Raw genomic sequence first — 13847 nt, 5'->3', positions numbered from 1 at the left:
TTATTTTTTTTTTTGTAAAACAAATAATAATATAAATTAAAACATAAAAAAATTAATAAGGTTGGCAACCCACCGGTGTTAAACTAAGGACTATTTATAAATGTATGATACAAAAGAATTGATTAAATTAAAATTCAATCTAATTCAGCTAGGGGTCAACGAGATTAACAAAAAGTCTTATCACGGATTAACAAAGATTTGGGAAAACAGCTTTTTTCTTGAATAAACTGGAAAAATAAAAAAATCACACACCAACCTATCATCTACCATAATAAATAAGGGTACCAAGCAACTTGAATTCGATATATTAAAACGGCATACCGTTTTAAAGCACTCTTAAAAACACCGGTATAAAACTCGATCAGATCAGTGATAGAATTTATTGCTCACAGCTCAACCATCTCTACGGCCCTCTCTCTCTCTCATGAACACAAAGTGTTTGTTGAATTGAATAGCAAACCTTATCACAAAAATCAATACCTCAAGTGAAAATCTTGGAGAACCAGCTGTTGTTCAATTTAGAATGTCTATGGAATACCTAGTGAAGGTTGAAGAATCAAGACCTGCAAGTGACGGAAAACCAGCAGCAGGGCCTGTTTTCAGGTGCATTTACGCCAAAGATGGCCTCCTCGAGGTGCCTGCCGGACTGGAATCTCCTTGGAAATTCTTCAGGTATGTTTTCATTATTTACTCTCATTTGCCTTCAATTTCTGATTCTTTTTTTAAAGCTTCTTCGTTTCTTTTGGAAGAATTTTGGGGTCTGGTTTTGTTAAGAAGAGATTGTGTTGAGAAGTTTCGAAAGTAACGTATTGAAATGGTTTGATTACGTTTTCGTCAGCTTGGAGGTTTCAGTTTGCCTAGCAACTTGGCCTTTTGTGAGTTGCACATGAAATTTCAGACTAATAGTCTTTATTTATTCATTTATTTTAAATTTAAAACAGTAAGATCTCTTATAAAACAAGTTTAGAAACACTGCAAAATAATTTGTATTTAAAAGAAAATATTTTAATGACAAAATAATTTTTAATAAAATGATTTATTTTTCAAGTTATAATTTGAAAATAAAAAATAAATAAATTTATATATAGTAGTTATAAATATATAAATAAATAAATTTATTTTATAACAATTAGGAAATTTAATTTAACAAAGATTTATTTAGTAGTAGTAAATAAGAATTGACTTTTGGCACCGTTTATAATAATTTTAAGAATAAAATTTAATATTTTAATTGAGTTAAAATATTAAAATTAAAAAATTAAAAAATTTGATCATAAAAATTATCTTTTATAATATTTAATTAATCATCATCTGAATAATTATTTGTACTTATAGTGAAAGAGCCGCTGATTATTGACGGATTTAGAAAACACATATTTAATAGCCACATTTAATATCCACATCCGTATTCCACATCAATTAATTAGTTTTTGTTTTAAATATCCACATCAGGTTTTTTTTTTTTTTTTTGAAATATCCACATCAATTAATTAGTTTTTCTAATTTCTTTTCTTTTTTTTTTTAATTTTGGAATATTTAGCGGGTTTTATTTATTTAAAAATTTTGAAAATAAAAATAAAGAAGTTAACGAACCCAACCGGTGATTAACATGGATCCGGTCTGGATTAGATTGGAATTAGTTCCAATCAAAATTGGATTCAATTAAAATAATTTTTAATTCTTTTCTTTTTAAATAAGAAAATTATTTAAAAAAATCATTTGAATTGAATTATTGTAAAATTTTTATTTTAAATAGAGGGTATGCTGTTATGAAATATCCTTGCCATTTTCAAATGATAATTAATAAATTAATTACGTGAGATTTGTAATACAGTGATTCTGCTCTTAAGAACCCCAACAACAAAATGCTAGGACGACGTCAACTCACAGATTCAAAGGTATTTCCCTCTAACTTTATTTATTTCACAGCACATTAGAACAATATAGTACCCACATTTTAAAATTTTCTTTTCTAAAAGTAACTACTATTTGAGAAAATTAAAGAATATTAATTAATTTTTTTCAATACTCTCATCTCTGTCATTAAACTTTCTTGTCCATAGAAGAAGCTGAAATGATATTATGACAAGTTGCAGGTTGGTCCTTACGTGTGGCTCACTTACAAAGAGGTTTATGATTCTGCTATCAGAATAGGTTCTTCAATGAGGAGCCGTGGTCTCAATCCTGTAAGTCCAAATTTTTAACTTGGAAATCTAAGATTTAATTACTTAATATATTAATCACTAATCTAATTGCAAGTGATTAACTTGGAAATAATTAATGGGTTTGTATTATTTCTTAGGGAGATCGTTGCGGTATATATGGTTCCAACTGCCCAGAATGGATTACTGCAATGGAGGTAACTAAGGATGTTTTTGTCTTGAGATTAAATCCAGATTGCGTGATTCTGATGCATTAGTGTTTGTCCTTGTCAGGCTTGCAACAGCCAGGCTATTACCTATGTACCACTGTATGAAACTCTTGGTATGCATTTCTTAATGAGTCTCAGCTTGCTTCTAATTTCATCTTCTGAAATATTTTAATCACAGTTCTTATATTCACAGGTCCTAATGCAGTGGAGTTTATCATTAATCATGCTGAAGTTTCATTAGCTTTTGTTCAGGAGACCAAGCTTTCTTCTGTAAGTTGCCAGAAATTGCATCTTTCTATTACATTCTCTTCATTTTACACTGTTGATTTGTGTCTTTTGTGCAGATTTTGCCTTGTCTCCCAAACTGCAATTCATATCTGAAAAGTAGGTGAACAGAAGAAAAGCTTCTTCTCTTTTGAACAGTCTAAAATAGGCTACTGTAGAATAACAATTTAAACTGTTTTTTTTTTTTTTTTCAGCCATTGTTAGCTTTGGAAGTGTTTCTAGCATGCAGAAGAAGGAAGCTGAGGAACAGGGAGTGTCTTGCTTTTCATGGGAGGAATTTTGCCAGCTGGTAAAGATTTTGAAATGATTGATCATTTTAGTCACCTTCCATTGATATCATTGGTTGATCAAGTTGGATCTCTAAGAATTTTTCATCCTGATATTTGTTTTTCAACAGGGAAGCTTGGATTGTGAATTGCCTCCTAAGCAGAAGACTGACATCTGCACAATAATGTATACTAGTGGAACAACAGGCGAACCAAAAGGGGTTATTCTTACAAATGGAGCTATCATGGCTGAAGTACTGTCCGTCGACCATTTACTTTTTCTGACAGACAGAGTGGTAATCAACTGAACGCACAATTCTTTGCAATAATTCCCACTTATCAGAGTTCTATATTCTCAAACTGGAGATCACAAGTTGACGTGTATTTTTCGGTCTGCAGGCCACAGAAGAAGATTCATACTTCTCTTTTCTTCCTTTGGCTCATGTGTATGATCAAATAATTGAGACCTATTGCATCTACAGAGGTGCCTCTATAGGATTCTGGAGAGGGGTAAATATCAGGAATTTCTTCTATTTCTGCTCTCTCTTCGAAATCTTCACTTCTTTCCAAGCTTTTCAGCTGAAGTTTGTCTTGCATTTTATTTTTAGGATGTAAGGTACTTGATTGAGGATGCTCAGGAATTGAAGCCAAGTATATTTTGTGGAGTCCCTAGAGTCTATGACCGTATATACACTGGTACAATTATATGTTTTTTTCTCAGAACGTAACTATATTCTTCATCTTTGTTGTTCTCAGCATTAATTTGCCTTGTTCTTGAAGGTACTATGAGTAAGATTTCATCTGGAGGTGCTTTGAGGAAGAAATTGTTTGACCTTGCTTATAACTAGTAAGTGAATCGTAATGTTAACCACTTCAGTAATATCCTTCTTAAGTTTACAACTAACTAGGACTCTTTGAACAGCAAACTAGGCAATCTTGAGAAGGGATTGCCTCAAGCTCAAGCAGCACCACTCTTGGACAGGCTTGTCTTTGAAAAGGTTGGTCACTGTACCCTTTAGTCCTGCTAAAAGTTTATGGTTATCAATCTAAATTGTGTCGTTTTGGTAGACAAAACAAACGTTGGGAGGTCGTGTTCGTATCATGTTATCTGGTGCTGCACCTTTGCCTAGGCATGTGGAGGAGTTCTTAAGAGTCACCTCCTGCTCTACTTTATCACAAGGATATGGTATGAAAAATGCAAGGACTCAGTCTAGTCTCAAGTGGAGGCTTGTGTTGATTTTCGCAGTATTCGTCTACATTAACTTAATGTGATTTCCCGTGTAATAGGTCTAACGGAAAGTTGTGGAGGTTGTTTAACATCTATTGGTGATGTGTTTCCAATGGTTGGAACTGTTGGAGTCCCCATGACAACCATTGAAGTAAGGCTTGAGTCTGTGCCGGAGATGGGATACGATGCATTATCCGGTCTTCCACAGGGCGAGATTTGCATCAGGGGCAATTCATTGTTCTCTGGTTACCACAAGAGAGATGATCTAACAAAAGAAGTCCTTATCGATGGGTGGTTTCATACAGGTAAAGAAACATTTTCGAATCTTTTTCTTGAGCTGTACCGTCAAGAGAGATATCCTTGAGCAGGATCTGATGTTTAAGTCTAATGTTTTGTTTATTCTCACTTCTCCTTTATGCAATTATTGTAGACTTAAAGTATATTTGTCAAAAGAAATAACTTTCGAGGACATGATATTGAAAATATTGCAGGTGACATTGGAGAATTGCAACCCAACGGAGCAATGAAGATAATTGACAGGAAAAAGAACATATTCAAGCTATCTCAAGGTGAATATGTTGCTGTGGAGAACCTGGAAAACACATATACGCGATGCCCTCTTGTATCATCGGTATGTCATCCATAGTTTTTCACCATTTCTAGGATATCCAACACAATATTTTTTGTCATAAGCAACCAATTCACTTGTATAAAACATACTGGAAGTTCAGTTGATCTCTCTCTGGTTTGCAGATTTGGATCTACGGCAACAGTTTCGAGTCATTTCTTGTTGCTGTAGTGATCCCTGAGAGACAGGCACTTGAAGATTGGGCAGCAACCCATAATGTGACTGAGGATTTCAAATATTTGTGCAAAAACCTGAAGGCTAGGAAATATATTTTAGATGAGTTGAATAGCACTGGCCAGAAACACAAAGTACGTGAATAAATTTCCCTATTTCCAGTGTCTGATGTGCAGGCTTTAGTTTTGTTTCGTCAACTAACATAAAAAATATTGGCACAGCTTAGAGGATTTGAAATGTTAAAAGCAATTCATTTGGAACCACATCCATTTGATATGGAGAGGGATCTGATAACTCCAACATTCAAGCTGAAGAGGCCTCAGTTGCTCAAATACTACAAGGTAGTAACCAACGCCAACTGTTGCAAAATTAATACAATTAAACAGATCCTTTTGTTACTCCACTTAATCTCATCTTTTAGTGTAAAACTTATGATTTAATGTTGGGAAACACTTGTGCAGGGCTGCATTGATCAATTGTACAGTGAAGCAAAGGGATTGAAGGCATGAGAGCAAATTTGTAACCAATAACGTAAAATTCAGAACTGCAGAATTGTCACTATAATTTAAATAGGTTCATTTTGAGCCATGGTTACTCTTCTTTAAGGACCTTAAGAGAGGGATCATTGTCAATGTTCATGCATAGACAAGAATATCTAAACTTCTCAGCCCTTCCATATTCAACTGATAAATCTATACTTATTTACATATTCCTGGTGCTATTCTCCCTCTCCCTCTCCCTCTCTTTCTCTAGCTAAACATAACCAGACTCCAGGGAGGTTATTTTGATTATAAATTATCTCCATCTTCTTCTGTTTTCCTCATTTTTTATTTCTTTCATATTCACAGGAAATTTGAAGGCCTTATTTCTTGGAAGGCCTTTGAGAAATAAGTTGCGATACCGGTTTTCGAGAGAAAAGGAAAACAAGAGATGTGATTTATTGATAAGCTATTGATAGCACTAAATATAGAAAAATCTAAATATAATCATAAATAATCTAAATCTTATCCTTAAAATCTTAAATCTTAAATAGATATTATTTAAAAAATTCAAACAATTATTTAAATTTAAATATCATATATAATACTAACAGTTTGCAGTTTACCGAATCAAATCTTCAACAAATTAGGATGACAAATTTCACTGTAACTAGTTTCTTCATTATAAGTAATAATGACAAATGGTTTAGTTGAATTGAATTGGTTTCTGCACTAAAAGTTATATAATCCCAAAAAAAAAAAAATGCCCACCTCGGAAGCCTTCCAACAAACTTATTGAATCTTTGCATTTACAATAAATTTTTGGAGTTCCTCCACAGTAATGCAAAAGGATTTGCCAGTGTGAAGAACACAAAAGGAGAACATGAACAATATGAGAACTATGGTGAATGCTAGTGCTCCAATGGAGCAGGATACAAGAACGTCAAAAAACTATACATCGGCAACAAGATAAACAATAATCAATCTCCCCAATAAAATATCCATGACATTTGAACATTTTATATTACAGGTAAAAGTAATGCAGCAATCTTTCAACGTTCCAACAAACACTTTTGTGTGCAGAATGACAATGAATAACTGAATTTAGAACTTTTTAGGTCTCAATAACACAGCAAGGCGAATACAATCTTAAATCTCAACATCTATGATACATATAAAAATTTGAAATAAATCTTCTAATGTGAACATAATGTACAATCTTCAGAGTTGGGCATTAAAGGAAATCAATTACCAATGCCCAGGCAGGATAAACAAACAGAAGGATTATACCAATGGTGTTGGATATTCCATGAGCTTTCGTAAATGAGTTTCTGAAACCACCAGATGCTCGGATATGTTCTTGGAGCAAATAACAAGCAATTACAAGGCATATCAACACGCCTACCCAGCTACTCCTTAACGTGCTCGCAAACAAACTGGGAGCAACTACTATCAGAAGAATCAGAGCACCAGGCATTTCCAGCCAATCTGCAACAACACATATAGTCAATTTTTACGCGAACGTTCATTCGAATGATCAGGAATAAGAATGAATAGGAACTGAATATTTAATCTGGTAATTATGTAGCGTGATTTTTGGGTATATTTTCTGAAGTGTCAAATTATAACCAAAGTTACGTATGGGGCGAAGCGTCCACAGCAGAGAGGATTATAAATTTTGGAAAACGTTCGAGGGTTAAGGTTTTCTGAGCTCTAAGAAATTGTATCACTCTTTTTTTCTTTTCAATCATAGTCAATTTTATCTCGGCCTCCATGGACATATATACCTTACCGAGTCACAATTAGGTGAAATTTCTTGTGTCTTTTCTTTTCTCTTTCTCTCATATTTCAATTGAGAATGCTTGTGTGCCTGTTTTGCGTTTCTTTCAACGTAACCAAATTGAGCCACAATGAATAATGAGTAGAACCTGTACTGTACCTGGGAAACGTCTTGGGAAGAAAAGGCGTAATATAACAGCAACAAAAGCAATCCATTTTCCAACCTCTCCCCTGCTTGAAGAAACAAATTAATGGGGAGAAAAATGGGGAAATTAAATGGCGATGGAATAATATAAGCAAAGAATGAATAATCCTCACCTGAACAAGCTGAAGAGAATTGAAGGAAGACTCAAGAAAATGTAAGGGATTAATAAGCCAGTAAGGATGTTTGTTCTCCAGTTCGTTCGATCCAAGATCAACAAGTAACTGCAGGGAACACAATAAGGAATTTTTCAGGCTACCTAAAACCCTAACTAAAAACATCATTAGTATGATAAACACATACAATTGAGCATCAAGAATTCAATTAGATTAATAGATTATACTGGGTCATTTGTTGTATTTTCAATTTTCACCAATTAATCTGTAGAACACACCATCAACAATAATTGGAATATAGGCGAGCGAGATCGAGATTCTGAGGAATAAGCATGCTAATAAAACTGATAGAAACGCCATAACAAGAAGAGAGGAAGAGAGAGAGAGAGAGGCATACATTGCAGCAAAAGAAGCAAGCCATTCAAGAAAAGAGGTCCCGAAACCCAAGCCAACAAGCTTGATGGCGTGATTGGCTAGCTTCTTAGCAGCCTTGGACAAGTCTTTGATGTCTGAAACAATCACGTCACTTGTTTCTTGCTCCGTCCTCATTGCCAGGTAGCTTTTCTTCCCCATTTTCTCACGTCCAAATTCAAGAAGAATACAGAAACTCCAGTTTTAGACTGGGAATCCAACCAGAGGGGTACGAGAGAGAGAGATAATTAGATTTGACTAGGAGCTGAAGTGCCAACTGCCATGTCGATGCTTACAACTATCGTTTCTTTGGTGGAGTCGTAAGACTGCGCAGGTATTGACATGTGTCCTTATGATCTGTAATCTTTGAAATTATTATAATTATTTTTAATTATTAGAGAAAATGATCTACATCAATGTTCAAGCCCACTTCAAATGAAGGGTTGCCACGTCTGTTGCTATCTGATTAAGTTTATCTATAAAGCTTATAACAAAAATCAAAAAAATAAACATAAAAAAATAGAAAAAGAAAAGAAAAGACAAATACATATTGAATATTGAATATTGGACATTTTTGAATGGAATTCTTTGCCAAATACATATTGAATATTGAAATGTAATTATATCATATAAAAAAAATGGGTTTATACAATAAGGGTTTCTACTAACAAAATTTGTTTTATTTAAATTCTAAAAAATTTTATATTTCTAAACTCTGCAACTTCTTGTAATAAATGTATCAACGAACTAAATTCCACAAAAAAAAAAAAAAAAATCATCCACCAAAATCCTTTTTTAGAAAAATACTATTAATTTCCCACATTTTTGCAGATTAATTACCTGGCCAGTATTTTAACCCAATTCATATAAAAATATTTATTCACTAGAAATCAACTGAACAGGGCATATCAAAACAGGAATACCATATTCTATGGATTAATATTAAGAATACTAACTTCCACTGTTTTTCCACACTTGAAAAATCTTATGATGAATGTACAATCGAAGTATCAACCCATGACGTAACTATCTAAATTCTAAATATATTTGAATCAACAACTGATTCAAAAAACAGTCCGTGATGACCAGCGAAAGCTGGCACACCATCATATCGATATTAACTCAGGTTGTTCAGTTAATCAAAGTCTAAAATATAGACATATCTGGGGGTGGTCCATACACAGTCTTCCATGAAAACGGGATGAGCCATTTACTACCCTCGTCACCTGAAAAAGATTACACAAAACCAAAATCACCAAGACTGCTTGACCTCTTAACCAATTTCATTTTTCATTACTGGAAAATGGTCTTCAACCGAATAACGTTAATTTGGGCATAAAGAGCGAAATTCAAAGCTTCCAATCATGTTTTGTCAAGATGAAACAACATGCTAATGATAGACTTGCATCACAAAACTCACCATGGAAATTTTCTGGAGACAGCCTCAACAGTTTGCAAGCCGCCTCTGCCAGATGAAAAGCATCAGGTATGTTGTCCCCTTCCGAGCAGTAACACAATAAGCATGTAACCTTTAAACCTTTTGCCTGATTCACAAAACAAAGAGAAGTTAAATCCTTTTGTTCTACATACATTAAACATCATAGTTGAACTTGAAAAAACTTGTTCCAATGAATGCTCAACTTATCATAAAGTAAATGAAAGGGGGGACCATAGCAAGACTCAAGGAGCTTAAATTAATGATAGATAATGGTGTTCTATTGGCAACTCTATAGTGTACAAAGTGCAGATAAAAAGAAGAGTACCACACACTGTGATCATAGTAGAAGCTCTAAACTCTAGAACAACTATTTTAAAAGTATTGCAGTAAAAATCCTTTGGAAACATATGGCAGGATACCAGATACAATTGCAATGTATTAGTTAAAATAATTAAGACTAGCTACAAACCTCAGCCAACAAAGAGTCTAAGAAGAAACCAAAATTTATAAAAACCTGAAGTGTAACATCCAACTTTATCATTGAAATAAAAACACATAAAAGAGTGCACTAAAACATAATTGATCATAATTTCACACTTTTACAGAGATTTTCTCATTATAATTCATAAGGATACCTTAAAACAAGAAAAGAGTGCTGCAAAAGGCAAACTTGGATAGTAATCTTCTTCTTCTAGTTCATCTTCAAAAGGCAATCTGTTTTCTTCCAAGGGATTTCCTTCAGCTAAAGCACTAAGATATTTCCAAGACCTCTGTGCAGGGTTATATTCTTGCAATCTCTTCCAGCCTAGTTGTTCGCAATACTCATCTGTTCCATCACTATTTGTACTAGATAGGTAATATGTCTGTAAACCACTGAAATGACAAAGAAATGATCAAGATCAGAAAAATGCTTATGCAGCTGCAAACAGTGTATCCATTCCACTGCTTAGATTGCCAAGGAAATTCAAACACGGAAATTCTGTTTGGAAAGTTATGAATTATAATCTCATGCTTGTCAATATGTTTTCTTTGTAAAAATTGTATTGGTAAAAACTTTATTGAACCAATTTTTTACTTATCTTCTGAAAATGAGGTAGCTGACATGTGCTTAATATGCAAGTAGACTTAAAAACAAACACCTAGTTGTTATTTAGCCAGTTGTCAAAGAATCCTTAGCTACCTCAGACACCAGAGGATTGCAAACATCAACTTCATACTAATTGCAGAATTTTAAAGGTTGTATTTGTGGTAAGCACCAGATGCAGAATCTCTGATTACCTTGACATATCAATTCTTTGCCATCTCCCAAAGTCTAAGCCAGAAAGCACAACTATGTGCTTCTTTCCACTAGCAACAGCAAAATCTGCCAGGTTCTTGGCAAATTCAATCATCATACCCTGCTTGAACAACTTGTTATCGAACAATAGATTCCCAAAGGCAAATGGACAGAATAAGAATTTTAAGATATATAAACTCATGATGCAATTTCACATGCACAATTACAAGTGTTTTCCAAAGTTGATGAAAAACCTGAGAAGTGAAAGATGCAAATACTCGGTCATACTCTGGTTGGCATGTTAACTATCAAGTTTCAAGACTTGGAAGAATATGTCAAATGTAAAATATAGCCATTCAGGAGCTTCTCTATTACCATTCTATTTAGGTTTCGGTAGAAAAAAACTAGACTGCTTATCCACTTGAGATGCAGTATTCAGAGAATTGTTTATTTTGCTGACATAACCCATTACTCTAATGTTCTTCATTTTTCATTCCTCTCTGGTAGTGCACAGAGTACATTGATGGTCTAAGCACATGCACAAGCTACTATTTCCCTTTTCCACATAACTTCACATTATGCAGGTTAAACCCACACTCAAGCAACATATAGCATGCACTTCTTAAAAGATTGCATGTCGTTTTAGCAACAGACCATCAGCTCCAAGCATCAACATACAGAACTCACTCAATGAAGAATCCCCTGATGTTCTAGACTCTAATAAGGAATAGTTTCACTTCAGAACAAAAACAACATACAAAACAATGCGCAAGCTCATCCCAAAAAATTTTGACATTCAGAAATTCCAAAAGAATGCTTCTTAAATACATGTAGTACCTGAACAACAGGGGATCGCTGTTGAACAAGAGTCAATGCGTTTGCAGGAGAGTCATAAGCTGCAAGACACAAAGTAAAACACTCAAATCCTACAGCAATTCTACAGCGAAACCAGAAAGCTCAAGTTCAGCAATTTGAAGACTAATAGTAACAATAACCTTCAAGCGGTAGAGCAAGGTCACCGCAAGAAATTGGCCCATAGGCATTGTTTCCAACACAAGGAAGAATGTAGGGATCGTCCAAATACCCAATCCTCTCCGCCCTCGTCGATGACACCAAGAGATCCACAGCTAGCTGCCCCACGTTTCCAATCGATAACGCAGGCTAACATCCAATAAAAGCAGCGGAAAAGAAAAACACAAATGATAATGCAAAACACGAGGAAGAAAAAAAAAGTAAAAAAAAAAGTTAATAAATGAGCGCTATTTTCCTTCCTAATCCTACATTTTCCGAGCAACCAACCAACCAAACTTTATACTAATGCTACGAAACCCTAGCTTTAAATAAATAAGAGGAAATAGATCTTAGAGTAAGTGAATTTTTACGAAACAATGAAAGGAGAAGAAACGAACTCACCAGTAGAAGAGTAGAGCAATCCTGATGCAGTTGCTTACCTTGTTCGATTACAAATTCCATTTTTGTTCAATTAAATTCGATTTTCTATAAACAATTATTTATCCAACTGCTCTCCACCTTGAAGCTGAGCGCCTGCCTGTAGTTGGGGACTTGAAGAACAAGACAGATTATTGGGCTGAAACCTTCTTGGCCCATGAATTTAATCAAGCCCAAGGAAAAGAGAACTGTTTTTCTTCTGTGAATTGGATTGACCCAATCGTTACGTGGGCTGAGCCAGGTAGTGAAAGTTCTCAAAAAAGCTAAAGCTATATTTAGCTCTATAATGCAATTAAATCTTATATTAAATCCCAATAAAAAATTTTAATTATATAGCAGCCACCAACATGCCAGAAATTGATGAATCTGGCCAAATTTATACATCCAAAGGCCTAAGCTGTTACTACTTGTGATAATGAAAAAAAGATCTCAGCCGATTCTCATTATATGATTGAAGCAGATTTTTGTTTACTTGTCTTCTCTTCTAATGTTTTCCTGGTTCAACTTCTGCAACGATGTGTGCCTACAAAAGCAGCCATGTGTAAAGCACTAGCTAACAGTGGCAGGCAGAGTGCACTGTTCAGTACCTGAATGATTTTGAGAGCTAAAAAGACAGTTGTCTTCTTCCCATAACTACAAAAACTATGGTTAGTGCCAGAGTCTTGACTGGTCCATATCTGCTAAAAGACCAAGCCAAGTGGACACAACCATTGTTTATTACCATGCATAGTCTGAAGAAAGTTCTAGATTATTGATGTGTGATATATTTGGGATGGTAACGGCTCTCATATTTTTGGTATTCGATCAGGTTTTAGATTTTTGATATAAAATATATTTTATAATAATATATATTAAATTTTTAAATGAATTCAAATATTAATGATATAAATCGAATTTGAATGTGCGTACACCACCCATTTTCATTCTGAGATATATTGGTATTACACATGTGATTATGAAATTTGCATGCGGAGACAATTTAGAAAAATGGAATTTGAGAAAAGCTAGATCACCAAAATTAGGGTTTCCATGATGAGAACGATGTAGCTTTGATTATGACTAACGCTCGCTTCACTGCTTTACAGTGCAGGGGAGGGATGGTGGGACAAAGCTTTGTGCTTATCATTTCTCTTTCATGTGGCCATTGATGAGAACCGAGAGTACACTAGAAAGTAGAAGCAAATTGAAAATATATTTTTATCTCCAATTTCATACATATTGATAATACATAGAATATAACTTAATGTATATATGTTTTAATGAGATATGCGTATGGGTAAATTCCAATTAAGAAATCGAATCGATTAGAAAATAACAAACGTTTAATATTATGTGTGAATTTCTTATCTCTCTACTAAACGAATCGATTAAAAAGTCTCTATTAAATACAATGATATAATAGGATAAGCCATTATTAATTATTTAATATTGTGATAAAAGCAAGATTATGTAAGATTCTTAAAAACTTAATTAATTTTGTTCATCAATAAGGAAACGTGTTTGATGAATATCAGACAGATACCACATCCTACATTAGTATATGCTTATGTTCCAATTGATGAACAAGTCTTGCTTATCTCAGTGATTAAAAGATTGTTGGTGAGATTGAAAAGTTGATGATGAGCAGGCATGTTTGATGATAAACAGACAGACAGGATCCATTTCTATAAGATAATATTACATAATCAAAATTCCATCAAATCTTGCACCTTGATGATAATATTAAATATTAATGTATATAATTT

At 33.9% G+C, this 13847-nt stretch overlaps 3 protein-coding genes across 4 annotated transcripts; 1 reads left to right on the top strand and 2 right to left on the bottom strand.

The window, feature by feature from the left end:
• The first annotated feature begins 362 nt into the window (after positions 1-362).
• On the top strand, positions 363-5661 carry LOC110604580 (probable CoA ligase CCL6). The gene is made up of 19 exons (XM_021742809.2): positions 363-672; positions 1835-1898; positions 2097-2186; positions 2303-2359; positions 2436-2484; positions 2565-2641; positions 2716-2755; positions 2851-2945; positions 3054-3218; positions 3322-3432; positions 3531-3618; positions 3703-3769; positions 3845-3920; positions 3991-4108; positions 4210-4455; positions 4642-4781; positions 4904-5086; positions 5174-5293; positions 5414-5661. Exons 1-19 carry the CDS (start codon positions 524-526, stop codon positions 5459-5461), a joined length of 1983 nt encoding a protein of 660 aa, XP_021598501.1. The 5' UTR covers positions 363-523; the 3' UTR covers positions 5462-5661.
• An 86-nt stretch (positions 5662-5747) lies between these two features.
• Positions 5748-8421, bottom strand: LOC110605487 (cold-regulated 413 plasma membrane protein 2). The gene is made up of 4 exons (XM_021744088.2): positions 7926-8421; positions 7529-7636; positions 7371-7441; positions 5748-6919 (listed from the first exon to the last, which is right to left on the bottom strand). The coding sequence occupies exons 1-4, from the start codon at positions 8099-8101 to the stop codon at positions 6666-6668; spliced, it is 609 nt and encodes a 202-aa protein (XP_021599780.1). The 5' UTR covers positions 8102-8421; the 3' UTR covers positions 5748-6665.
• A 424-nt stretch (positions 8422-8845) lies between these two features.
• On the bottom strand, positions 8846-12371 carry LOC110605486 (proteasome assembly chaperone 2). 2 transcript variants are annotated; one of them, XM_021744085.2, is made up of 7 exons: positions 12067-12371; positions 11649-11814; positions 11491-11549; positions 10656-10786; positions 10013-10250; positions 9360-9483; positions 8846-9165 (listed from the first exon to the last, which is right to left on the bottom strand). In XM_021744085.2, exons 1-7 carry the CDS (start codon positions 12124-12126, stop codon positions 9086-9088), a joined length of 858 nt encoding a protein of 285 aa, XP_021599777.1. In that variant the 5' UTR covers positions 12127-12371; the 3' UTR covers positions 8846-9085. The 2 variants fall into 2 exon arrangements, with proteins under 2 accessions (XP_021599777.1, XP_021599778.1); XM_021744086.2 differs by having other exon boundaries at positions 10656-10774.
• Positions 12372-13847: the final 1476 nt, after the last annotated feature.

Source organism: Manihot esculenta, chromosome 17 (genome assembly GCF_001659605.2).
Source record: "Manihot esculenta cultivar AM560-2 chromosome 17, M.esculenta_v8, whole genome shotgun sequence".
Classification (NCBI taxonomy): Eukaryota; Viridiplantae; Streptophyta; class Magnoliopsida; order Malpighiales; family Euphorbiaceae; genus Manihot; species Manihot esculenta.
The sequence above is the reverse complement of the archived record's forward strand: the minus strand, read 5'-3'. Positions and strand labels throughout refer to the sequence as shown.